This window comes from Rattus norvegicus, chromosome 19 (genome assembly GCF_036323735.1).
Source record: "Rattus norvegicus strain BN/NHsdMcwi chromosome 19, GRCr8, whole genome shotgun sequence".
Classification (NCBI taxonomy): domain Eukaryota; kingdom Metazoa; phylum Chordata; class Mammalia; order Rodentia; family Muridae; genus Rattus; species Rattus norvegicus.
The window spans coordinates 19,136,651-19,163,186 of record NC_086037.1 but is presented as its reverse complement, the minus strand read 5'-3'; the positions used below and the strand labels follow the sequence as shown (position 1 = coordinate 19,163,186).

General features: G+C 40.3%; 1 protein-coding gene across 6 annotated transcripts in view; it reads right to left on the bottom strand.

The window, feature by feature from the left end:
* LOC134483204 (IQ domain-containing protein M-like) overlaps nt 1-26,536 on the bottom strand; it is a 232,986-nt gene that overhangs the window by 66,650 nt on the left and 139,800 nt on the right. For 5 of the 6 annotated variants that reach the window (XR_010060078.1, XR_010060079.1, XR_010060076.1 and 2 more), the window contains 2 exons: nt 17,832-17,975; nt 11,986-12,120 (listed from right to left, as the gene is read on the bottom strand). Coding sequence is in view for 1 of the 6 variants with exons in the window: in XM_063278474.1 (XP_063134544.1) it covers nt 11,986-12,120; nt 17,621; nt 17,832-17,975 (280 nt within the window). In the remaining 5 variants the exon portion in view is untranslated. Of the gene's footprint in view, nt 1-11,985; nt 12,121-17,620; nt 17,622-17,831; nt 17,976-26,536 lie in introns of all 6 variants that reach the window. The other variant, XM_063278474.1, reaches the window with a different exon arrangement.

The window sequence follows — 26,536 nt, the reverse complement described above, 5'->3', positions numbered from 1 at the left end:
CTCCCAACCAAAAAGAGCCCAGGTCCAGACGGGTTTAGTGCAGAATTCTATCAAACCTTCATAGAAGACCTCATACCAATATTATCCAAACTATTCCACAAAATTGAAACAGATGGAGCACTACCGAATTCCTTCTACGAAGCCACAATTACTCTTATACCTAAACCACACAAAGACACAACAAAGAAAGAGAACTTCAGACCAATTTCCCTTATGAATATCGATGCAAAAATACTCAATAAAATTCTGGCAAACCGAATTCAAGAGCACATCAAAACAATCATCCACCATGATCAAGTAGGCTTCATCCCAGGCATGCAGGGATGGTTTAATATAAGGAAAACCATCAACGTGATCCATTATATAAACAAACTGAAAGAACAGAACCACATGATCATTTCATTAGATGCTGAGAAAGCATTTGGCAAAATTCAACACTCCTTCATGATAAAAGTCCTGGAAAGAATAGGAATTCAAGGCCCATACCTAAACATAGTAAAAGCCATATACAGCAAACCAGTTGCTAACATTAAACTAAATGGAGAGAAACTTGAAACAATCCCACTAAAATCAGGGACTAGACAAGGCTGCCCACTCTCTCCCTACTTATTCAATATAGTTCTTGAAGTTCTAGCCAGACCAATCAGACAACAAAAGGAGATCAAAGGGATACAGATCGGAAAAGAAGAGGTCAAAATATCACTATTTGCAGATGACATGATAGTATATTTAAGTGATCCCAAAAGTTCCACCAGAGAACTACTAAAGCTGATAAACAACTTCAGCAAAGTGGCTGGGTATAAAATTAACTCAAATAAATCAGTTGCCTTCCTCTATACAAAAGAGAAACAAGCCGAGAAAGAAATTAGGGAAACGACACCCTTCATAATAGACCCAAATAATATAAAGTACCTCGGTGTGACTTTAACCAAGCAAGTAAAAGATCTGTACAATAAGAACTTCAAGACACTGAGGAAAGAAATTGAAGAAGACCTCAGAAGATGGAAAGATCTCCCATGCTCATGGATTGGCAGGATTAATATAGTAAAAATGGCCATTTTACCAAAAGCAATCTACAGATTCAATGCAATCCCCATCAAAATACCAATCCAATTCTTCAAAGAGTTAGACAGAACAATTTGCAAATTCATCTGGAATAACAAAAAACCCAGGATAGCTAAAGCTATCCTCAACAATAAAAGGACTTCAGGGGGAATCACTATCCCTGAACTCAAGCAGTATTACAGAGCAATAGTGATAAAAACTGCATGGTATTGGTACAGACAGACAGATAGACCAATGGAATAGAATTGAAGACCCAGAAATGAACCCACACACCTATGGTCACTTGATTTTTGACAAAGGAGTCAAAACCATCCAAAGGAAAAAAGATAGCATTTTCAGCAAATGGTGCTGGTTCAACTGGAGGGCAACATGTAGAAGAATGCAGATCGATCCATGCTTATCACCCTGTACAAAGCTTAAGTCCAAGTGGATCAAGGACCTCCACATCAAACCAGACACACTCAAACTAATAGAAGAAAAACTAGGGAAGCATCTGGAACACATGGGCACTGGAAAAAATTTCCTGAACAAAACACCAATGGCTTATGCTCTAAGATCAAGAATCGACAAATGGGATCTCATAAAACTGCAAACCTTCTGTAAGGCAAAGGACACTGTGGTTAGGACAAAACGGCAACCAACAGATTGGGAAAAGATCTTTACCAATCCTCCAACAGATAGAGGCCTTATATCCAAAATATACAAAGAACTCAAGAAGTTAGACCGCAGGGAAACAAATAACCCTATTAAGAAATGGTTCAGAGCTAAACAAAGAATTCACAGCTGAGGAATGTCGAATGGCTGAGAAACACCTAAAGAAATGTTCAACATCTTTAGTCATAAGGGAAATGCAAATCAAAACAACCCTGAGATTTCACCTCACACCAGTGCGATTGGCTAAGATCAAAAACTCAGGTGACAGCAGATGCTGGCGAGGATGTGGAGAAAGAGGAACACTCCTCCATTGTTGGTGGGATTGCAGACTGGTAAAACCATTCTGGAAATCAGTCTGGAGGTTCCTCAGAAAATTGGACATTGAACTGCCTGAGGATCCAGCTATACCTCTCTTGGGCATATCCCCAAAAGATGCCTCAACATATAAAAGAGACACGTGCTCCACTATGTTCATCGCAGCCTTATTTATAATAGCCAGAAAATGGAAAGAACCGAGATGCCCTTCAACAGAGGAATGGATACAGAAAATGTGGTACATCTACACAATGGAATATTACTCAGCTATCAAAAACAACGAGTTTATGAAATTCGTAGGCAAATGGTTGGAACTGGAAAATATCATCCTGAGTGAGCTAACCCAATCACAGAAAGACATACATGGTATGCACTCATTGATAAGTGGCTATTAGCCCAAATGCTTGAATTACCCTAGATCCCTAGAACAAACAAACTCAAGACGGATGATCAAAATGTGAATGCTTCACTCCTTCTTTAAAAGGGGAACAAGAATACCCTTGGCAGGGAAGGGAGAGGCAAAGATTAAAACAGAGACTGAAGGAACACCCATTCAGAGCCTGCCCCACATGTGGCCCATACATATACAGCCACCCAATTAGACAAGATGGATGAAGCAAAGAAGTGCAGACCGACAGGAGCCGGATGTAGATCGCTCCTGAGAGACACAGCCAGAATACAGCAAATACAGAGGCGAATGCCAGCAGCAAACCACTGAACTGAGAATAGGTCCCCTATTGAAGGAATCAGAGAAAGAACTGGAAGAGCTTGAAGGGGCTCGAGACCCCATATGTACAACCATGTCAAGCAACCACAGCTTCCAGGGACTAAGCCACTACCTAAAGACTATACATGGACTGACCCTGGACTCTGACCCCATAGGTAGCAATGAATATCCTAGTAAGAGCACCAGTGGAAGGGGAAGCCCTGGGTCCTGCTAAGACTGAACCCCCAGTGAACTAGTCTATGGGGGGAGGGCGGCAATGGGGGGAGGGTTGGGAGGAGAACACCCATAAGGAAGGGGGGGGGGAGGGGGATGTTTGCCCGGAAACCGGGAAAGGGAATAACACTCGAAATGTATATAAGAAATACTCAAGTTAATAAAAAAAAAAAAAAAAAAAAAAAGAATGCACCCGGAGAAAGCAGAGGGGAAAACTTCTTCAAGAAGTCAAGCAAGGAACTCTCCTGCAGTGGATGCATTTCCAAGTATGAATGGGGCTAAGTGTGGAAAGTGACAGCACAGAAAATGGATTGAATCACAACCCCTGAAGGGCTCCTCGGTGCACAGAGAAGGACGCAGAATGGACTGCAGCTACTCCTTGAATCCATAAAAAGAAAAAGAAAGTAGGAATGAATCCAAATAATTTCTGCTGCCTAATAGAAAGGGACCAACTTGGACAGAAGTCTTTTTTTTTTTAAGCTCTTCTGCGTTTTACTTCATTCTGATTCCTTCCATTTAAAGCTGCGTCCAAATCCAGCTCTCTTTTATAATCCCAGGACTTGGTCAGAGGCGGGGGGCATTAGCACAGACTGGAAGTCAGTTGGCCTACAGAACTCTACAGGGTGGGTTCGAAGTTAGCCTGGAAACCTAGAGAACCAGGTCTACATACTACTATAAAATAATAATATGTAGTAACCTTGATAAGATTATTCTTACTGTACTTCATGAATCACTTCATAAAGGGAAATGCTCCAACGTTAGGCCAACAAAGACCCTACACTAAAATCTAAGCAATGGTGAGCATGAGACTGCCACTTTCCATGTAGAAATTTACAGTATAAAACATATATATATACACCAAATTCTGATCTTAAGATCACAGCTTCAGGACAAAGGCAATAAGGTATGAAGATTTCTTCTATTTGGTAATATCATGTGCACATTAAGATGCCCATTTACGTGTATGGCCATGGTTGATCCTGGAGGATCTTAACATGATGCCGTGGTGTGATATGAACTGTGGGGCTCGCAGCTCCTGACTTCCTCTACATGCCATTCACTTCCTGCCACGGTACAGTGAGGTCAAAGCGCCTGATGCTGCACTTGCTTGCCTTCGTTTGAAATAAGTTAATGTCGTCAATGTTGGACACGCCACTTTCACCTAGTGCGTTTTAATGTTCGTCAGTAAATCCGAAGAAGAAGCTGACATCACTTTATCGATGTGAAAGATGATACAGGCCTCAGACAAGGTAAGGTGAAGGAAAAGCGTCCCCGAGCTTGAAGGGATTAAATGTTCTTAAACTCAAATTTTCAAGCTGAAATGTAAGGTCTCAATGACCAAGGGAAGGAAATATTAGAAATTGCTTAAACAGTTCCTACTGGAATATGACTGATTTACATCCAAAATTTTATTTGGATTAAACATTTGGAAGCATTTATTTTTTATTGGACAGATGATGATAAATTGAATAAACACTTCAAAACAGTAAAATTCCCCCTGTAGAGAAAAGCAAACACCATCACTGTGCCCAGGAAATGACCAGGCAGATGGTGGTGGTGTTGCTTTTATCCAGAAGTTTCAGTAATATGGTGCCCTTTCCACTTCCCCGGCAGACCTATCTGGTTTCCTACTCAGATGTACTGGCTGCCTAGAGAATTCTAAGTCATTGTGCCCTCCTATTTATCAAACATCGGTGTTTGTTTTCAATCTAGTTAACTAGCCCTCAACAATTAACTCATGCCTTAGCTTCCCTGTACCTTTCTCTGATCTCCGGATTGAAGCCATGATTACCACCTGTGACACCTTCACACTCAGCACATTCATGAAGAAAACTTTTGATACTGCATTTGTCCAGTTACAGGTGAGCGTCCCTAGAGTGCTGGACAGTAGTTTCTAGAATGTATTTATAAATAACAGTTTCATCGAAAATCAATAGGGGGCACTGCTAAAATGGTAAATTGTTCGCTGCACAAGCATGAGGGACCTGAGTTCAGATCCCAGCTTCCACATAAAGCCAGATACAGTCACACACATATCAGTCACCACAGCTCAGGGAAGATACAGATAGGCAGATCCCGGGCCCTTGCTAGCCAGCTTGTCTAGCTGAAATGGTGACTTCTATGTTTAATGAAAAAGTCTCAAAATATAAGGTACAGACTGATAGAGGATGAGACCTAACTACAACTTCTGGATCCTATATATGTACACACACACATGCATGCACACGCACGCATACACACACACAGGCATGCATGCATGCATGCACACGCACACACGCACAAGCACACCATACATAAATACTGAATGCTAGAAAACTGGATCTTGATACACATAGACCCAACAGGACTTAGGGTTACAGCCATCAGCAGACAGGGTAACATCCAATTATTCCCCAGTGATCTAGTGTTACATGACATAAACATCTCAAATCGCTCTAAATAAGCTTGTGTCAGAACAGGTCAGGTGGCTCAGGTCACTGCTGACACGAGCATGGTGGTCAAAGGGATATTCTGACGGCTCGTTATTGGAAGAAGCAACATTTTCCTAACTGTAGCCACATATCTAAATCATCTTTGCCCCTTGGTTTCTGACCTTCAGATTTGGGCTTAATGTTCTCTTCATTTGCCTACCTCCATTCTTCTAAGCATTCTCTTTTGCAAGAAAAGTATAACTACTGAAGTTTCTGGCAAGAATATGAATCAGCAGTGAGCAGTGACTGGCCTTGAGGACGGCCTCCCTGTAATAGCCTAAACATGACTCATTTACTTACAGCCTTATGGTTTTGTATTTTCTTGATAGAATCAGTAAGTTTCTAAGGGAAAGGAAATTAATATTTTGCAGACCAATTTGTTCTACCCAGCATCCCAACTCTAGCTCTGTCAGCCACGTTACCGCATCCACCCTTTACTGCATGCTCAGGTCGCTGCAGTCTGGTTCTCCTGGGAGATTTTCATCATGTAGCTATTGGATACAATTATGAAAACCAACTGTTGAACATATTTGGAGTAGCTGTTTCTTTCCTAGAGAACCAAAGCTGTTTCAGCTGGTAGAACAGGTTGAAGCCCGCCTGCATTAGCTGTGCTTTCCGTTATGTTTAGAGGGATGCACAGGCACGACATCATTCCAGGAAGGAAAATTGTGGTTAAGAATTTCCAGTAAGATCGTACTTAATAACTGAGATTTTTAAGGCATTTTTATGTTTTCAATGACATAACAAAAGTCAACTCATGCTTATAGCAAGGTGAACAAACCCTAGGTTCTCTTCAGACGTTAATTGATAGTATTTAATGTACGTTGAAAGTTAACCTCCATTAATGACATCTTTTCTTTGTGGTAGGGCCTACCTTCTGCTTTCCTGGAAAAGATGAATATACATCATTTGAACCTATTTTGAGTTTTCTGTTGTTTTGTTTGCCTAATTTTGTTTTTATAGCCTAAAATAAAAATATGACACAGTCTTAAAAAAAAAAGAATATGAATCCCTGAGCAGATACTAAAATGCTCAAATACAAATGATCTTTTCCTAACCAGCTATCGCTTTAAGCCAAATTGATGGCTTTGAAATGATGCAAACGGACATGGACACTAGGAGAAAAAAACCAACCGTGTAAGAAATACACAGAAAAGCTCGGTCTGAGCTGGCATCAATGAGAGATCTGCCATGAATGGAATAGGAAACCCTTGGAAATGAAAAACTACAGAATGTCCTTCAAAGCTGTGTGAGAAATCAAATGACTCAAAGGAAGTCCTCCAGACCACTGGGGAACATCAAGCATGGGGCTGACATACAACCTGACGACTGAACATTAGCTCCACCCCTCACACAGAGCTGTGGGCAGAGGATATAAACATGGTGAACTCAAAGTATCTGAGTGAATATTCAATCATTGGGTGAGCACTGTACAGAGTAGCTTTTTGAAAAGTCACTCAAGCAGCAACAATAACAACAGCATCAATAACAACAATAAAGAACTAAACAATACCATGGGCTGGAGAGACAGTTAATTGATTAAGAATGCTTGCGGCTTTTTCAGAGGACCAGAGTTCTGTTCCCAGCACCCATGTCAGTACACAGTTAGCCATACCGCCAGATACAGGGCATCCAATATCCTCCTTTGACCTCTTTTATGTACACACACACACACACACACACACACACACACACACACACACACAATCTTTAAGTAATGATTACAGGAATGAACAGCCAATGAGCATAGGGTTCCCTTGAATCCATTTCCACCAATCAAGTGTAAATGAATAAATAAAGTCTTGGAACTGAGCAGAATCCATACCTCTGAGAACACTGTACCTAAAATATCCAGGATTCAATATTAGCAGGAACATAACATGAGAAATGCAGGAAAATAGGAACAGATTCCTCATGCTCTAGGAAGCAGGCTGCCAGTAATCATGGATTTAGGGGTTAGGTTTAGTGCAGTCTTGAAAGGAACTAAGATAAACATTCACATTGTTACCATAAACCATAAAGAATTCTAAGAAAATATGGTAGCAATCAAAAAACAATAACCATGATAAATAGAGGAAAAACATTATAGAGATGAGGAACACAATAAACACAAACATAGATCAGAAAATGGGACTTAGCCACAACTTTAAGAAGACAGACTAAAATGACTTTAAAATAAGCAGTGAGTGAAACACAAAGACACAGCTTCCAAACCTTAAACAATTGGCAGAGTCTGCCTGGATGGGTAAATTGATTAGAGTTAATAAACTATGTAAAGACTGTGTCTCTCAAAGCAACACTAAATGGACTTATATATGTATATATAACATAACATAAAATATTATATGTAGTGTGAGTGTGCATGTGTGCATGAATGCACATGTGTTGATATCGTGGAAAATGATGTATACTATTTATCAGAGAAACACCAAATGATATGCATGATTTCAACAAATTCCTCTACAGAAGGAAAAGAAATGTCTACTGAGAATAGGAAAAAAATGTTTGCTCTTAACTCATTACTAGGGAACTGCAAATCAAGGCATAAAGATGTCCATAGTACATCATAGCAAAAAAGGACAAAGCAACTTAAACAGCCACTAAACCAATGGCCAGGTAAACAAGACATAGTAGAGTCACACACCAGAATGTTGTTAGTAGAACAGGACAAAGTGGAGAACATGCTAACGCGTAAATGAACATCAAACATTGTTAAGAAGTGAGCCACACTTATTCTAGGGTTACTTACCAATAAGTTTTGCCTCAACTTAAACTTTAGTTCTTCTATATTATTTCACCATCAGTATTTGCTAGTCTCATATCTTTTATAGTTTTATTGGTTTGTCTGCTTTTTATCTCATATATTACATCGTGACTGTGCTTTCCTTTCTCTCCACTCCTTCCAGTCCCTTCCCCAAACGTTTGCTCTACTCCTGGATCCACTCCTCTTCCTTTCCCTTCAGAAAAGAACAGGCCTCCCAGGAATATCAACCAAACAAGGCATAACAAGTTACAATAAAACTAGGCATGTATCCTCATATCAAAGCTGGACAAGGAAACCCGATAGGAGGAAAAGGGTCCCAAAAGCAGGCAATTGAGTCAGAGATAGCCTCCACTCCCACTGGTAGGAGTCCCACAAGAAGGCCAACCTGCACAAGCATAGCATATATTCACAAGGCCAAGCTCAGATTCACACAGACTCCCTCATTGTCAGTCTCTGTGAGCTCCTGGACCCTGATGAAAATGTAATTCTAGGTATAGCAACAGCAGTCCAAAGTATAGCACGAAGTCCAAAGAGGAAGAAAATTGGATAAATTTACCAAGGGAAAAAGAGGAAGAGGCATTTAAGAAGAAAATACATGTAGCCCAAGTACAGTTCTTTCTCCCAGAAGAAATTTTTCAAACTGAAACCCTGTCCTCAGTTACAATTCCAATGTTACCATAGTAGTGAGAATAAGGAATAACAATGAGTTAAAAATACCTAAAGATCCCCCGTTGAAGGAATCAGAGAAAGGACTGAAAGAGCTTGAAGGGGCTCGAGACCCCATATGTACAACAATGCCAAGCAACCAGAGCTTCCAGGGACTAAGCCACTACCTAAAGACTATACATGGACTGACCCTGGGCTCTGACCCCATAGGTAGCAATGAATATCCTAGTAAGAGCACCAGTGGAAGGGGAAGCCCTGGGTCCTGCTAAGACTGAACCTGAACCCCCAGTGAACTAGACTATGGGGGGAGGGCGGCAATGGGGGGAGGATGGGGAGGGGAACACCCATTGAGAAGGGGAGGGGGATGTTGGCCCGGAAACTGGGAAAGGGAATAACCTTTAAAATGTAAATAAGAAATACTCAAGTTAATAAAGATAAAAAAAAAAATACCTAAAGATGCAAAGCCTTCCAGGAATCTGACCTACTTGATATTGCATGCTAGAAGTTAATCAGCTGAACTGACTAAATGTGAACTAGATTAAATGCTCTATGTGTAGCTTGTATCTATCAAGCTGCCACCCACAAGCAGAGTCGGTGTGGACAAAGATGGCTGACTGACAATCTAAATGATGCAGTCAGATTCTCTTGAAAATGATGTGTGTCAAAATGACCAAGACTTTTGTTTTCTTCCCAATTGCTAACTTCATTTTCAGTAACTATCGTGGGCAACAAAGGAGTCTTTAATGGCAATATCATTAAACATACGATAAACTGAAAATATTACGGTTGTTTTCTAGAGGATAAAATCTGTCCACCTTGTAAGAATCATTTCCAGACAGGCATGAAGACCTGACCTAGGGTCACATAAAAACTGAGGTGTGCACCCACAATGCCAGCACAGAGAGGGCAAGAGAAGACAAGGACAGAAATTCCTTTTCAGCCAACCTAACCAAATGACTGTGAACTTCAAGTTTAGTAAGAAACGATAGCTTCAGTGTTTGCAGAATGCTATTGTGCGCTATTTAAAGATAATCTTTGTGTTATTCAGATGCTGATTTCTCTCCGCTCAGATCCGGTTTCAATCTGGACGGGGCATTGCAATGCCTATGTCAAGAATCTCCTTTCTCAAGTTTGTGTAAACAAGGCTTACCACTTATTCTTAGCCTTGTCAATAAAAGCTGATCAGCCAATGACTGGCCAGAAGAGAGAACTGTGTAAGACTTTGGCCAGCCAAGGAATGCGGAAAGAAAGAAGAGTAAACCGGACTCAGCCACAATGAGGGTGAGAGAAAACATCAAAGGAAAATACACCTGAAGGCCAGAGGACCAGACCAATACAACAACGCAAGGATCTCAGGGATTTTGGCTGGGAGGTAGCCAGATTAGCTTGGAGGATTAAAATAGATTAATGACTCCCCAGGAATTGTGTAGTAAAGATTGATTAAATAAAGCTTGGGGTCTTTATTGGGGAACTCGCTAGGATAAAGAAAAACAGGCACTGTATTAATTTTCTCCTTACATTTATATTAATATTACTGTTACACTCCAGAGAATAGAGTCATAAAGCAGGACACTTCTCTGGCCTCTGAATACATCTCCACAAACACATGCATACACACCCTGAAATGCACATAAATAAAAACAAGAAAGTTCCTTAACCTTAGGAATTGAAAGAAAAAGGTTTTTAATTAGTTTTTTTTAGAATATAATAATTAATAAGAATTATTAATTAGAATGACAGTTTATAGAAAACCTGTCTTATTGGAAAAGTCATTGAAGCTAGTCTGTAAATGTAAAATGCAAAGTATACCCACAATACAGCAGCATAATTTAAACACAAGTTTAATGAGCGGAAGAGAATTAACAATTCTGTATGGCTTACTCAAACCTTGTTAAGTGAGAATTCTTCACCATCCCCTCCCACATGTACGCAGATGTATGCATAAGGGAACTATACACAACCACTAATATCCCGGCTAGCAGTTTTGGCCATCGATGTGTGGCATAACATCCCACATCATACTCCTCAAATATATTTGTTCATTAGGCTTCAATAAGCATAAGGAAGAAAACGGGCTGAAATGTTTTTAATTATTCATTAAGAGTTCTCATACCTGGGACAATATTCCCTCTTACTGGTTTGAGAAGAGAAAAAATGTCTATTACATAAATTATTATTATTAAATATATTATTAAATATTAGACATTTTTATCATTTTACCCGTTTACTGTCTGGGGCAAAATGATTTTCCTTTTCTGGAATTGCTGGGGATTTTACCCATGACCTTGTGTATGCTAGGCAAGCTCTGTACTTCTCATCCATGCACCCAGCAAACTTATTTTCCAATTGGAAAGATGCTTTACCTTACTATATTTATGCCTTTTAAGCTGACTCTGCTTATTGGCATCAAATTTAACTACCCAGAAAAAAAGATTTTAGCAACAATTTTTAAAATTCCATGGGTTAAATATATTAGTATAGCTTTGCTATTAATGAAATGGCCCCTCATGGGCTTGCTGTTGAAGGCTTTGGTTCTGACACTGATGATACTACTCTAGGAAGTTCTGGAGAATTCCAGAAATACATCACATGCAGTACAGCCTTGTGTACTGCAGCCTGTTGTGGAACTGTCTCCCTTCTCTCACTCCCTTTTTACTAAGCGTTTCAATCCTCTGAAACCAAGAGTCAAAATTGAAATTGCTTTTCCCAAGTATCCGTTGTATTGATTGAAAAAGTAATTACCATACTTAGCTGGATGTAACATTATTATTATTGTAACTTATATCAAAATGTTTATTTTTAAAGTTAAAGCTGAAATCATCCTCTTTATACTCTTCAGTCAAAATACAACTTCAACTTCTTTCAACCAGCCTTTTCTCAGATAGATTAAGTTTGGATACAAACAAATTTGAGGAAAAGCTGTAGTCGACGTTAAGGGACACAGGGGAATGGGCTCAACATAAAAGTTATGTGCGCATGAAGTCATACTTATTTAATAAAACGCAATGTGCAATGAATATACATTACTAAACAATAAATCAGAGAGGAAGAGGAGGAGAAGCACGGAGAGAAGAGGGAAGGCGGGACAAGGATGAGGGCGCGGTACTCACATCTGTGGAACAGGTCCCAGAGCTCATCGATCTGCTTCTGCGTGGGGAAATGACCACAGTCGTTGAAGTACTTCAGCAGCTCACTTCTTTCTAATCCTTGCCAGTCTTCTCTCTTGGCAAACATGGTTTCATAGACTTAAAACCAAAAGGGAAAATAATAGAGTTTCTTTTACAAATAGTGTGCTGTGGACAAGTCACTTACAAAGTTCTTCTGTACTGGAAGTTAACTGAAGTCAGCCAGGTTGATCTTTGCACCCGGGGAAGAGCCTCTGGCATTCTAGAAACCAGTGTTAAGTCTTCTGGCTAACAGGCAGGACGCAGGGTCTCTCTTCCTCACCCATTCCCACACCATGAATTTCCTCAGGCTAACATTCAGTCAGGCTTCCCATGAAAGCACAGGACACAGGTGGGGGCTCTACCTGCTTCATGGCAAATGATCACAGAACTTACACATATCAACACACAAACTATTACCTGTAATGGGGGATGTTTTATTTTTATTAAGATGTGCTCGTTGTACACATTAATGGGGCTCAGTGTGATAATCCAAGGCATATACACAGCACTGAGGGATCTAATCCTGTCCCTCTGTATCTCTTCTCATCTACTAACAGTTGCTATTTGATTTCTATGTCGATGTTTGCAACATTCATATTTAGGAGAAGACTGTGGTTATCTGTCTTTCTATGTGTTGCTCATTTCTCTTAATACAATATCCACTCGGATTGCTGAAAATGAAAACATTGAACTTTTCTTTATGGCTGACATTGCAGTCAGGATATATAACCTGTTTTCTTTACCCGTGCATCGGCTGCTAGACACCTGGGCCAACTCCATGCCGTGCCTATGACTAATGTGACAATAGCCACAAGTAAGGGACAGAGCGAATCTCTTTGGGGTGCCGCTTTGGCTTCCTCAGATACACAGTGAGAGTGGCTTAGCTGGATCGTATGCGATTTCTTTGTCTTTTCCTTCTTCCTTTTTTCAAAACCAATTATTTTGTGACTGGCGCCTGAACCGAGAGCACCATGCATACAAGGCAAGAACTCCACCACTGCTGTATCTATCGCCACCACAACTCTTTTTAACCTTATTCTGCACCAGGGGATCACTAAGTTGCCTAGGCTAGCCTGGAACTTACAAACTCCTTGCTTTAACCGTGATAGGTCTGTAATGCCACATCGGCCGATTTTGAATTTTTATTTTATTCGTTTATCTTTTGAATCTCCATATTGTCTGTTCCCTTTCATCCACATTGTCAGTACCAATGACAGGAACCCCAGGTTTCTGATTCACGATGACTCCTGTCAGAAGTTACCGTGTCTCCTGTAAACCTCTCACTTCTTCACTCCCAGTCCACACTCTAATCTCTGGGATTTCCATTAGACTTTGGATTTCTGATTCAGAAATAGAGTTGGGAACAATGTTCACATTTTGTTCAGTGATCTCACAGCAAGAGGGGAAAAAAATTTCAACAAATTCCTACTGGAATATGAATGGCTACGCCAGATCTTCAAAGCCATTGGAAACACATACAAATTAATATTTGATATAGTTATGCGCTTTTCTCTCTTCTCAAATCTATGAACTAAAGCTGCTGCATTTGGAACCTCTTCTCATCGGATTTAGCATGGAACTTGAGGCTTTCCTTCTGTGTCCGGGCTTTCTGATTCAGAAGTGCCAGCATCTGCATTTCATTGCCTCAAAGCTTCTCCTAGCACCGGGCATCAATCTGTTGCCTTCTGGCCAATAACCCAAAAGTCTCAGACCCCTGCAGAGTGGCCCTCAACCCCTGCTGAAGTGCAAGAGATTGGGGGCAACTGATACATGAAAATCTAGTTTTTGAGAAACTTGCCTTCAAGAGTTCCCATGACAGTGTTTTGTTTTGTTTGTTTGTTTGTTTTTTTAACTTTCATCCTGTCCCTACTGCATTTTTCTATGCCATTTAAGAGTACTTTATGGGATTTACTTCCCAATACGTTAGCCGTACTTAAATCCATGTCTCAGGGTTTGTTTCTCTAAAAGACTAAAATTAAGACACAAAGAATTTCTATGAAGATTCATGAACTTTTGTTAATTTCTCCTTCGCTCATCTTTAGAATCCTTTCATATCTTTAATATCTTACTTCTGTGACTGTGCCCTGCCTAGGGTACAATACAAGCCTTCTGCAGCTCACTAGCAGAATTAATGAACTAAGCTAGTTAGCCAGTTTTAGTAAAAACAAAACTGAAATTGTGACTATTAGTACAGTTAGAAATTATTGAAATATTTTTAAAGGTACACAGGTATTTTCCAAATATAAAAAAATTAGCAATAATTGCATAGGAAAAGAAGAGAATTCTATGAAAAAAATGACATAAATACCTTGCAAATTATGTAAGCTCTAGGTCTAACGTAAGTGAAAGCTATTCATAATTCTTTAGCCATGCAGATTCTATGGACAGAGTACCGTCTGTCTAATCAAATGCCTCTATTCTGTCTTTGTCTCATGCCAGCCTAACCACACCGATAGGTATTCATAAACTGCACTGTGGTTCTCTGTAATCTTCTAGTGCCTTCTGAACTTGACTAGGAATCAAGCCAAGAGACACATGTAAGTTACCCACAGACTTTTAAGACTTTTACTCAATAACCTTATCAGCTAGATACCATCAGAATCCAGTCTGAAAAAAACAGATATACATGGGGTATGTGTGTGTCCATCTGTGTGAGTTTCCAAACTAAAAAAACAAAATAATAATAATGAAAATTTTAAATCTGTAATTACAAGTTAAGAGTAAGAAATCATGGAGATAGGGTTAAAACTAAAACAAACAAGTTACGTTAGAACTAATTTTAAAAAGCATAGTGACAGAATTTTGGAGTGTGACAATCATACCAGGTTTTAAAGAAATGGGACCATGTCAAAAATAAAAATGCATGTGACTGGGAATTCTGTGGCTGAATACTAAAACAGACGTTTTCATGGTACCTCCAGAAATGGCCAAAGAAGTACTATCAATAATCTGAATAAAGAATAGAAGAGTCATGTGGTGTAAATGAGTGGTGGGAACAACACACAAGAGTTTCCCATAAAGCAATATGTCTTGACCCGCATCAGAGCACATCTGCCATTGAATAAGAGTCATTCATTCATTCTTCTTAAAGACCAAGCATGCTGGAGAGAGGAAGTTTAACAATGTGGATGCATTGTAGCTCTTGTGGATGCCAACTTGAATGTTCTCAGCTTGGTTAGTGTGTGTGTGTGTGTGTGTGTGTGTGTGTGAGAGAGAGAGAGAGAGAGAGAGAGAGAGAGAGAGAGAGAGACAGAGACAGAGACAGAGACAGAGACAGAGACAGAGACAGACAGACAGACACAGAGACAGACACAGAGACACAGAGACACAGAGAGACAGAGAGGATATTCCTGAACTGACAGATACTACTGTGCCTTAGTTGTTAAGACCCCAAAGAACCAACAGAACTCAAAAGCTTTCCAACCTCTCTAAAGAAGATAATGTCCCCCAGGATGTTGTCAGAAAGCCCTTAAACAAAGAAGGTAAGAAGCCCGGGACCAAAACAGCCAAGATGAAGTGTCTTCTTCCTCCATGCGCCCCGCAACAGAAGCACTGACATAGTTCTCTGAAGAAGTACCGTACTAAAGAAAACACTATAGTGTTGCACAATATGCTAAATTTTGGCCAAGAGAATGAAGGGAGCCAAAGGAAAAATGCCAGGAACGGATTGTCAAGAGGCGTAGGCTGCCCTCAGAGTACTTCTACTTCGAACTCTGAGTCCAGTAAAACATAAGTCTTGAAGTGTAACAGATAATCAGCCCTTCAAAATACAATCAAATAAAATGGGGGGGGGGCACAAGTTAGTTGGTACAATAACCAAAAGTCCTATCACACATTTTGATAAATACTAGAAACTCTGTATTACAAAGCTTAGCAGAATATGAAACGACTATTCATAGAAGACTACTGAGGTATCCTCTGATTTTATACTAGTGCGTGGAGCACTCATGACCAACAGTCTTAAACCTCTGAGTACACGTGGGTGGGACCCATATTCCTCTCCTTCCCTCAAGTTTGCAAACTAAGTCCCAGCAGTTTCCAAAATGAAAACATTTCTCACTGCCTCTGCCTCTGTCTTCTCCATGATTTCTCTCTTTCTCATTCATAGCTTTCCCTCTGTCTGACTCTTTGCTGTATTATCTGTTTGGGAGATGCCTTGAGAATTCTACAAATGCCTTATCTAACTTTCTGAAAATCAGGCTGTGGGACTAGATCCCCTGAACTGGGTTCTCAAGATCTATGTATGTATCATGGACCTCTGAATTGTCTCTCTGGGTCTCTTTCTTTATTTGGCTTCTTCTTCTTTCTTTAATGTCTAACGACAGAAATGGAACAAGTATGACTTATTTTAAAAAATACATTTTTGCATACAAACTAAATGCAAATAGCCTTTTGAAAATAGTTTTTGCTATTCTAATATACTAGCCACGTGTTAAATAGTAATGCTCATTGAAAGACATAAGCCCCATCTTCATGATGCATTCATGAATATGAAGTCCCAAATAAAGAATGAACATACTACAACTAACTGAAACTACCAAAAGGTAGCACATTGATCTCATAAAATCATAAAATTATCCCAATTAAGTATAACTTACTTGCGTCATTCATTTTAATTCTTAAGAAGATTGGTCTAGTAATACACAGTACCTAAATAACACTCAACTGATGAACTATAAATAGAAAGACAATGATAAAAAAAAAGTGTGTCCTTATATTTATGAGCAGAACCCTAACAATTTGAAGTAATACGTGGTTTATTCTGCCCAGTATGCTTTAACATTTACCAATATTACAATTTAATATTCATTTCAGGAGTGGCGAACCCCTCCCACAATGGGCAAAGAGTCATCCATTGAAACTCTCAAGGCCTCCAATCCTTCCACAGTCACTTCAAAGTTTCTGACTTGTGGCTCAAGCTAAGCCATTCATTTAAAATCTCTTGGAAATCCGATTTAAAAATAAATGTGTCTCAGTATGAATATGTCACTTGGTAAAGTATTTGCCTAGCGTGCAGGAAACTCTGGGCTCTCCAACACAGCATTAAGAAAGACATGATGATACCAACCTGTAGTCCCAGCACTTGGGAGGCAGAGGGGGAAGGAGCTTGAGTTCATTGTCATTCTTAGCTACATCAAGAGTTCAAAGTCAGCCTGGGCAGATGAGAGCCCTATTGCAATATATGAATAGGTAGAAAATAGGTAGGTAGGTAGGTAGGTAGGTAGGTAGGTAGATAGATAGGTAGATAGGTAGATAGGTAGATGGGTAGGCAGGTAGGTGGATTGGTGGGTAGGTAGGTGGATTGGTGGGTAGGTAGGTGAGTAGGTGGGTGAGTGGGTGAGTGGGTGGTTGCATGGATGGATGGATGGATGGATGGATGGATGGATGGATGGATGGATGGATGGACAGACAGACAGTCTCTATAACAATGTTGGTCTGTTTCTCTTCTTCAAGAAACAGTAGATTCTTTTTATTTTCTGATCCACAGGTCTCTGGAGCAACTTATTGCTTATACCCTCTGTGGAATCTGATTTCTTTATCTGTGTTTCCAACCCCTTCCCTTTAAATTTCCTGCTACACTTTGTGTAGCCAAATGAGGAGTCTGTTGTTTATAACAAAAAAAAATTCTAATGAATTCATCTAAGTACTCAGCGAGCCACTTTACGATGCAAATGGAAATATAAAAAACACAATCTCCCTTCCATTGCTAGGAGTAGATAGAGGTCTTTTTAATAAGTAAAAATTGGTTCTAAACCTAGCAGCAAGCCAGAAGGGACTGCAATACTTACATTTTTTCTGTCCATCCATTCTTCTAGCTCTCCAAAGTATATAATCTGTCTTGTTCTCCAAAGACCAAGACGGTGTCTAACACGGTGGATTAAGCTCCGATACATTTTTATAACTGCTTTCAAATTCGGCCCATGATACAAAGCCTAGGAAGAGTAAAAACATACCATTATATATATATATATTATATATATATATTATATCATATATTTCTGTTATTTATAACCAGAGTAAACAACTTAGGTAAAAGCCAGTCTTAAAAATCTGCACAGAAATATGCACCCCGCTGTGTATTGCCCTCGGAGCACAAACAGCCACTCCCATCACCAGACTGGACAGTTTCTTTGTTATTTTGACACAAGCTAGATTCATTTAAGAGGAAACCCCAATTGAGAAAATGCAACCATTACATTGGCCGTAGAGCACTGGGACATTTTCTTTTTAAAAAAAATTGATTATTTTACATTTGAAATATTATCCCCCTTCCCTGTTTCCCCTCCTGAAAACCCCCTAACCAATGCCCCTCCCCTGTGCTTCTACGAGGGTGCTTCCTGACTCACCCACCTGCTTCAGCCTTACCAATCCAGCATTCCCCTACACTGGGGCATCGAGCCTCCATCGGATCAAAGGCCCCCACTCCCATTAATACAAGATAAGGCACTCCTCTGCTACATATGCAGCTGGAATCATGGGTCCCTCTATGTGTACTCTTTGGTTGGTGGTTTAGTCCCTGGGAGCTCTGGAAGGTCTTGTTGGTTGATATTGTTGTTCTTCCTATGGGGTTTCAATCCCCTCTAGCTCCTTCTGTCCTCCTAATTCCTTCATTGGGGTCCCAGTGCTCAGTCTGATGGCTGGCTGTGAGCATCTGCCTCTGTATTGGTCATGCTCTGGCAGAGCCTCTCAGGGGACAGCTATATCAGGCTCCTGTCAGCATGTACCTCTTAGCATCAGCAATAGTGTCTGGGTTTGGTGTCAGTGGATGGAATGGATCCCTAGGTGGGGCAGTCTCTGGATGCCCTTTCCTTCATTCTCTGCTCTACTCTTTGTCCCTGCATTTCCTTTAGAAAGGAGCAATTCTACATTAATATTTCTGCTAGTGGGATTGCAAACTGGTACAACCACTCTGGACACCAATCTGGCAGTTCCTCAGAAAATGAGACATAGCACTACCTAGGTACACAGTTATACCTCTCCTGGGCATACACCCAAAAGATGCTCCAACATATAACAAGGACGCATGCTCTACTATGTTCAAAGCAGCCTTGTTTATAATAGCAAAAAGCTGGAAACTACTTAGCCATTAAAAACAATGACTTCATGAAACTTGCAGGCAAATGGATGCAACTTGAAAATATCATCCTGAGTGAGGGAACCCAGTCACAAAAGATCACACATGGTGTGCACTCACCAATAAATGAACATTAGGGGAAAAGCTCAGAATGCCCACAATATAACTCACAGACCATAGAAAGCTCAAGGAAAAAAAAGAAGACCAAGGAGTAGATGCTTCAGTCCCCCTTAGAAAGGGGAACAAAATAATCATGGGCAGTAGAGGGAGGGAGGGATCTGGGAGGGAAAGAGGACAGAGAGAGAAAAGGGAGGCAGGATCAGGTATGGGAGGAGATAGGAGAGATGTACAGAGGGTCCGGAAATTGAATGGAGGTTTATAGTATTGGGGAATGGGGAACTGGGCATAACCGCTAGAAAGTCCCAGATGCCAGGAAAGCAAGAGGCTTTCAGGACCCAGTGAGGATGACATTAGCCAAGACCCAACAAAGGGAAGAGAGAGCATGTAGAGTCTACATCCAGAGGTTAGGCACAGCCCCTGGTTGAGGGATGGGGCCAACCACCCATCTCAAAAATATTAACCCAGAACTGTACCTGGGACATTTTCTTAATTAACTATTTATGCAGGACAGCCCAGCCTACTAGGAGTACAACCACCTCTGGTCAAGTAATCCTGAGTCTTATGACCAAACAAGCTGAACAAGCCATCGAGGCAAAGGCTGTATGCATTACTCCAGGGCTTCTGCTTCAGTTCCTGACAAATCCCTTCCCTGCCTTCCTTCCTGATAGACCGAGACCATGCTATGCAAACAAAACGATATAAGCAACGCAAGTTGCCTTTGATCCTGGTATTATATCAAATCGAATAAAAACAAACTAGGACACCTTTCCTGCTGTAACAGACTGTAGCCTTGTGAACTGCGAGCCAAAGTAGACCGTTCCGCTTTACATCGCTTTTTGTCACGTATTCGGCAATACTGAAAAAAGTAACTAATACAGAATATATGAGAAAATGCTAATTAAATTCTCTAACGCTATGATACAAAAGTTAACATAAATTATTGATTAAAATATTCCAATTCATATTAACATAATGGACAAGTCTATGCTAGCTCCCTGGATGCTTCAGTCTGTCTTTTGTTTGATTCTATCATGTCACTGGTCACTGGCATGATGACACTGAGAGGGATGTGGTTTCTCTATTAGCAAGAGCAGACCCTTCCCTGTTTACTACCCATGTATCCTTTTGCAGCCAACAAGTACAGGCTCTGGTCCTGTTTGCTTGTTTATCATGCTCTGTGCAGCTCAGGACTTTTTCAGAGAACTTCGAAGGCTGGTATGTTTTCTTAACCCTAGTCTCTCTCTCAGTGAACGTTTTTGTGTTGCTTTTATTCAGCTCTTGGAAAGTGATGTGCTAGCCCCTGTGAGGAAATATTTAGCTGGTCTGCTGATCTAACCCTGTGTAAACACTGACATATGGCAATATCCAAGAGAATCTTTATTCCGAAACCTCATAAAGTAAGGAGGAACACATACTTAAATGACTAAATCCATGAAATAAAATTTAAAATAATGAAGTGAAATAAAATAAAACATTCTAAATATCCACCTAATGTTTATATATATAAGCATACATGTAAATATGCAAGCGACAAAGGCAGGAAACACCAGTTGTGATTCTGATATCAATTTTTTCAGCCAATAAAACGTTACTGACACTCTTAGCCATGCCAAGATGAGGAAGACGCTGTCCCTTTCCTTGATTTGGTACCTACTTCATAATTTTTTATTAAGTTATTATCCTGGTAGAATATAATTCTTTAAGAATAGGAATCTTATATGTCCATTAAATGGACTTACAAGACCCAGAACTTTCATATGACTTATTTAGAAACTAATGCATGTTTTTTGAATAACTAAATAGAAGTGTATAATCGCACAGTAGGATCAGAGGAATTTCTTTTCCCCTAAACATTCTAAAGTAGTCTCTTAGCCAACAGTGCTATTTCTGTGTCCTGCTCACTCCCATAAATTTTACATTTGGTGGTAATTGGAGTCATGGTAATAGACATCATTGTTCTAAGAAGGTATATACAGTACAGAAAGAATCCTGTAAAAGAAAGTTTGAGATGGATCCAAGTCAAAGGCAAATAGATCTATTCCATAAATATGAAAACAGCAGCAAGAGATATAAGAAAATTAGAACATCCTTGATCATCTAAACTCAAAGAAAGAGGTTAGGCTAGGTCAGCAGACTGCAACATTTCTAGGAATAACTGTGGCAAAGGTTTTGGCTTTGTTTCTGATAAATTCATAGAGTATTCTGAAGACCAAGTTCTTTTTCAAAGTGAAAGTTTTTTAAATATATATTTTAATTAGCATATAATTATATAAGTTCTCCCCACTGTCAGGTGCCTTCATTCCAACCCATTCCATGCCTCCTCACTTCCTCTCAAACTGATAGTGTCTTCTTTAATATCGTTATATACACATATAGCCAGCAGAGTAGTTTTGCTGCTTATGTGTATATGATTTCAAAGCTGACTATTTTGAAACAGTTATGTACATTAGGTGGCATGGGGACAGCTTCCAGAGTGAGAGTTTTTCAGATAAGGGACAACAGGGCAGCTGTTTGATAAAGAAGCTAGGAACAGTGACTTGACTGAAGCAAGGGAACCATGCTAAGTGGGGGAAACACTTTATTAGAGACAATGGAAGAAGAATTAGCAAAATAAGTAACTTTTGTGGAGAGGTACTTTGAAAGGAATTTAAGATCAAAGAATATTTCATCCTTTCCTACAGGCCAGGTTCCCTTCCGAGCTCTAGATCCACATTCCCAATGGATATCTAGTTACCTCAAAGATTTCTAACAGGCATTTCAAACTCAGTGTTGAAATCTGTATTCTACTTCATTTTTTTTTGCCTCCCTACTCTTTTACCTGAAAAATCTCAAAACGTCTGAGCTGCTCACACATCCACCCAGAGCAGAATGATGGTACTCTATTGACTACTCCCTCACCATTGTCTTCAGCCAGTCAACCCCAAGTCCTATCCATTGACGTTTCTCCATGCCTCAAGCCATCCTCACCATGCACCAGGCTACTAAAAGAGCACAGTAAACCATCTTCCTCTCTTTTGTCACTCTCTGCCCCTAACACATCATTCAGAATAGCCCAGTCACTAATCTAAGAGCCCCCTTAGAAAGCCTCTTATCTTTGGCTTCCTCCAATTCCACTGCCCTAACAAGATTCCACGTGTCCCAAAAGTGTTCCGTGTCACCCAAGGACATTGGTACTGTCTTTCCTTTTGCCTCTATTGACTTTACAACCGTCTGACAAAACAGAACTCTCTACATCGCAGTATATCAGCATTGACCAACCCCTACACAGACATAGCAATGTGGGTTAAGTGACTGGCCTTGTTAATTAAGTATTCATAATTAAGTTTCATAGAGTACCTAAGATTTTTAAAAGTCATTTGTACTTTTAACTGGGATGCATGCTATATGAAATCGTGTAGCAGGAAATTGAACTCAGTATCCGGTAACTAGGAACACTGTTAGGCTGCTGTGATTCTCTTTCACATTAAAAGTATTGAATAAAATAGGTTATATTGTTAAGTAAATGTTCCACAGGTGACTAGGAACGAAACATTTATAAAGCAAACCTATTTTACATGAAATTAGCACGGAATCCCTGAGTAGGTTAAGCAGACTTTGCAGTTGCTATAGATTTTGACACACACAATGAGATACAATTAATACTTTATCAAATTTTCAAAGGATTTTACGAGTTTCAAAATATTAAAGACCTTTGACCCATGTGTTGTCCATTGCTATAGTAACTTTAAAACTTGGAATTTCAAAGATTTTAAATAGTTTCTTAACCTAATCCTAAAATTCTGACTAATCTCATATAAGAATTAAAATTATCTAAGTTATAAAAACTATTGATATTAAGTAAGATTTTACATTGAGAAATATTGTTTTTGCCTTGTTTCTGTTTTTAGGATTATTATACTGTAATCAAATACTAACAAACAGATTTTTTTTAAAGAAAAGAACTATTTGAATTCTTTAGAAATTATGCTGGTCAAAATCTCCATGATCTTATTAATGACTGGTAAGATAATTGAACACTGCTTCATTATTTTCAAATATGCACAAACTGAGAGGATGTCAAAAGCGAGAGTGAAAAACCAAACCATCACTGTAGTAAACAGTGTCCACAGCGATGAGTTGGAAGTCTCCCAGTAGAGGGATAGTCACAGTGCTGGCAATTATTCTATGATTTGCTGTGCAGCCCCTGGAGCAGAACTTATCTCAAGATTCCCCAGTAGCAACCTTTCATGTAAGCATGGTCTTCGAAACATCATTTATTGTGCTATAAGCCTGTCCCTCTAGCATTTTGTCAGGAGGGAAACAACTTTAGTCAAATCAACAAAGCAACCATCGGATTCACTAAATGCCATGCCAGTGATAGAATAAGCACAGAAAATCAATATCAAAGATCATAACAAAATTTATAACCAAATAAAAGTCTACAATCTTCCTGCTATTGGCTCTATCCCCTAAAGTACTCCCCACTGTTTTCCTCTCACACTCTACTGCCTCAGAGAAAGTCAATGGTCTCCATACCAGTCTCTCCATTAAGCTTCCTCTTAGTTACGATGTTGCTAAACTTTCTAGATTCAATTTTGCTCGAGGTTATGAATGACTACTATTCACTCTGACAGCAGGAAATAATACAATTAAATTACGTAAGATTCAAAAACCACACAAAGAACGTTGAAGCTCTGCCTCATTAGGAAGCATGCCAAACTTCTAAAATAATGTTTCATTGAATCAACTTATTTATTTCATAGCTACCTTTTGAGTAAAGAGAAAGACCATAGGTTAAACACTGTTTTCTATATTTTAAAATAGTAGCAAACAAGACAGGGGTTGTAATCCCCAAATAAAGAATTTAAATACATAGATAATGAGCAAGAAAAATAGCAGATAATAAGTCATGGTTGAAATGCTAGAGACTGTATATTATATGTCAAGGCAGTATGTGCTGATATGAATACAAAAATGAATCTAGAAGCTCTCAATTAAATCAAAAAAATTGTACTTCCTGTATTAATTAGTTGTTTTTTGGCTGTGATCAAATAACTGACAAAAGCAAACTGTGGAATGAAGGCCTTGCTGTTGTTGTTGTTGTTAGTAGTAGTAGTAGTGGTAGTGGTAGTAGTGGTAGTAGTAGTAGTCATAGTAGTAGTGGTGGTGGTGATGGTGGTGGTAGTAGTAGTAGTGGTGGTGGTGGTGGTGGTAGTAGTAGTAGTAGTAGTAGTAGTAGTGGTAGTGGTAGTGGTAGTGGTAGTGGTGGTAGTAGTAGTCATAGTAGTAGTAGTGGTGGTGGTAGTGGTGGTGGTAGTAGTAATAGTGGTGGTGGTGGTGGTAGTAGTAGTACTAGTAGTGGTGGTGGTGGTGGTAGTAGTAGTAATAGTGGTGGTGGTGGTGGTAGTAGTGGTGGTGGTGGTGGTAGTAGTGGTGGTGGTGGTGGTAGTAGTGGTAGTAGTAGTCATAGTAGTAGTGGTGGTGGTGGTGGTAGTAGTAGTAGTGGTAGTAGTAATAGTGGTGGTGGTGGTAGTAGGAGTAGTGGTAGTAGTAATAGTGGTGGTGGTGGTGGTGGTAGTAGTAGTGGTGGTGGTGGTGGTAGTAGTAGTAGTAGTGGTGGTGGTAGTGGTGGTGGTGGTAGTGGTGGTGGTAGTAGTAGTAGTATTAGTAGTAGTGGTAGTAGTCATAGTAGTGGTAGTAGTAGTAGTAGTGGTAGTAGTGGTAGTAGTAGTAGTAGTATTTTTAAACTTCATTTCCAGGAGGAGGCTGATCACAATCTGTCTATAGTCATGAGCAGGGAGAGATGAATGCTAGTGCTCAGCTGGGTTTCTCCTTTTTATTCAGTCTAGGACTCAGCAGCCCATGAAATGGTAAAACCTACATACAGGGTGGCTTTTCTCACCTCATTACCAGAAATTTGCTTCTGTGGAAAATGTACGTCCTGTCAATTTGACAATATTAAGCTTTGCATGCCCAGTAGCACTCTATACCACAAGGTATAGATGATCACGATGTAGATAACTAGATAGAAAAATGAAAGGGTCCGCTCTGCACTATGGACCAGGGATGGGGAGGGTTAGTTGCCTGGACGACTTGAAGTTTAGAAGAAGAAGAAGAAGAAGAAGAAGAAGAAGAAGAAGAAGAAGAAGAAGAAGAAGAAGAAGAAGAAGAAGAAGAAGAAGAAGAAGAGGAGGAGGAGGAGGAGGAGGAGGAGGAGGAGGAGGAGGAGGAGGAGGAGGAGGAGGAGGAGGAGGAGGAGGAGGAGGAGGAGGAAGAGGAGGAGGAGGAGGAGGAGGAGGAGGAGGAAGAAGAGGAGGGGGAGGAGGAATAAAGTTTTCTTGGCTAATATTAAAAGAAGTCAAAGCCACAAAACAACAGTGTACAATCAAAATTTGGAATTTATTAATTCATAAAGAGTATGTAAAGAAGTACCATGTGCCCAGACCCGGTGAGAGAGAGACCCAACCGCCTGGTCAGGTGGGCACTCCTGAAGCTGCAGAGCAGAAGAGACCACCAACACTGCTCACCCCTGCCCACATCCCTGGCCCAAGAGGAAACTGTATAAGGCCTCTGGGCTGCCGTGGGGGAGGGCCCAGGAGTGGCAGGACCCCTGCCAGAGACACCGCCGGAACCTGAAAGAAACAGACCGGATAAACAGTTCTCTGCACCCAAATCCCGTGGGAGGGAGAGCTAAACCTTCAGAGAGGCAGACAAGCCTGGGAAACCAGAAGTGACTGCTCCCTGCACACACATCTCGGACGCCAGAGGAAAAAGCCAAAGACCATCTGGAACCCTGGTGCACTGAAGCTCCCGGAAGGGGCGGCACAGGTCTTCCTGGTTGCTGCCGCTGCAGAGAGCCCCTGGGCAGCACCCCACGAGCAAACCTGAGCCTCGGGACCACAGGTAAGACCAAATTTTCTGCTGCTAGAAAGCTGCCTGGTGAACTCAAGACACAGGCCCACAGGAACAGCTGAAGACCTGTAGAGAGGAAGAACTACACACCCGAAAGCAGAACACTCTGTCCCCATAACTGACTGAAAGAGAGGAAAACAGGTCTACAGCACTCCTGACACACAGGCTTATAGGACAGTCTAGCCACTGTCAGAAATAGCAGAACAAAGTAACACTAGAGATAATCTGATGGCGAGAGGCAAGCGCAGGAACCCAAGCAACAGAAACCAAGACTACATGCCATCATCGGAGCCCAATTCTCCCACCAAAACAAACATGGAATATCCAAACACACCAGAAAAGCAAGATCTAGTTTCAAAATCATATTTGATCATGATGCTGGAGGACTTCAAGAAAGACATGAACACA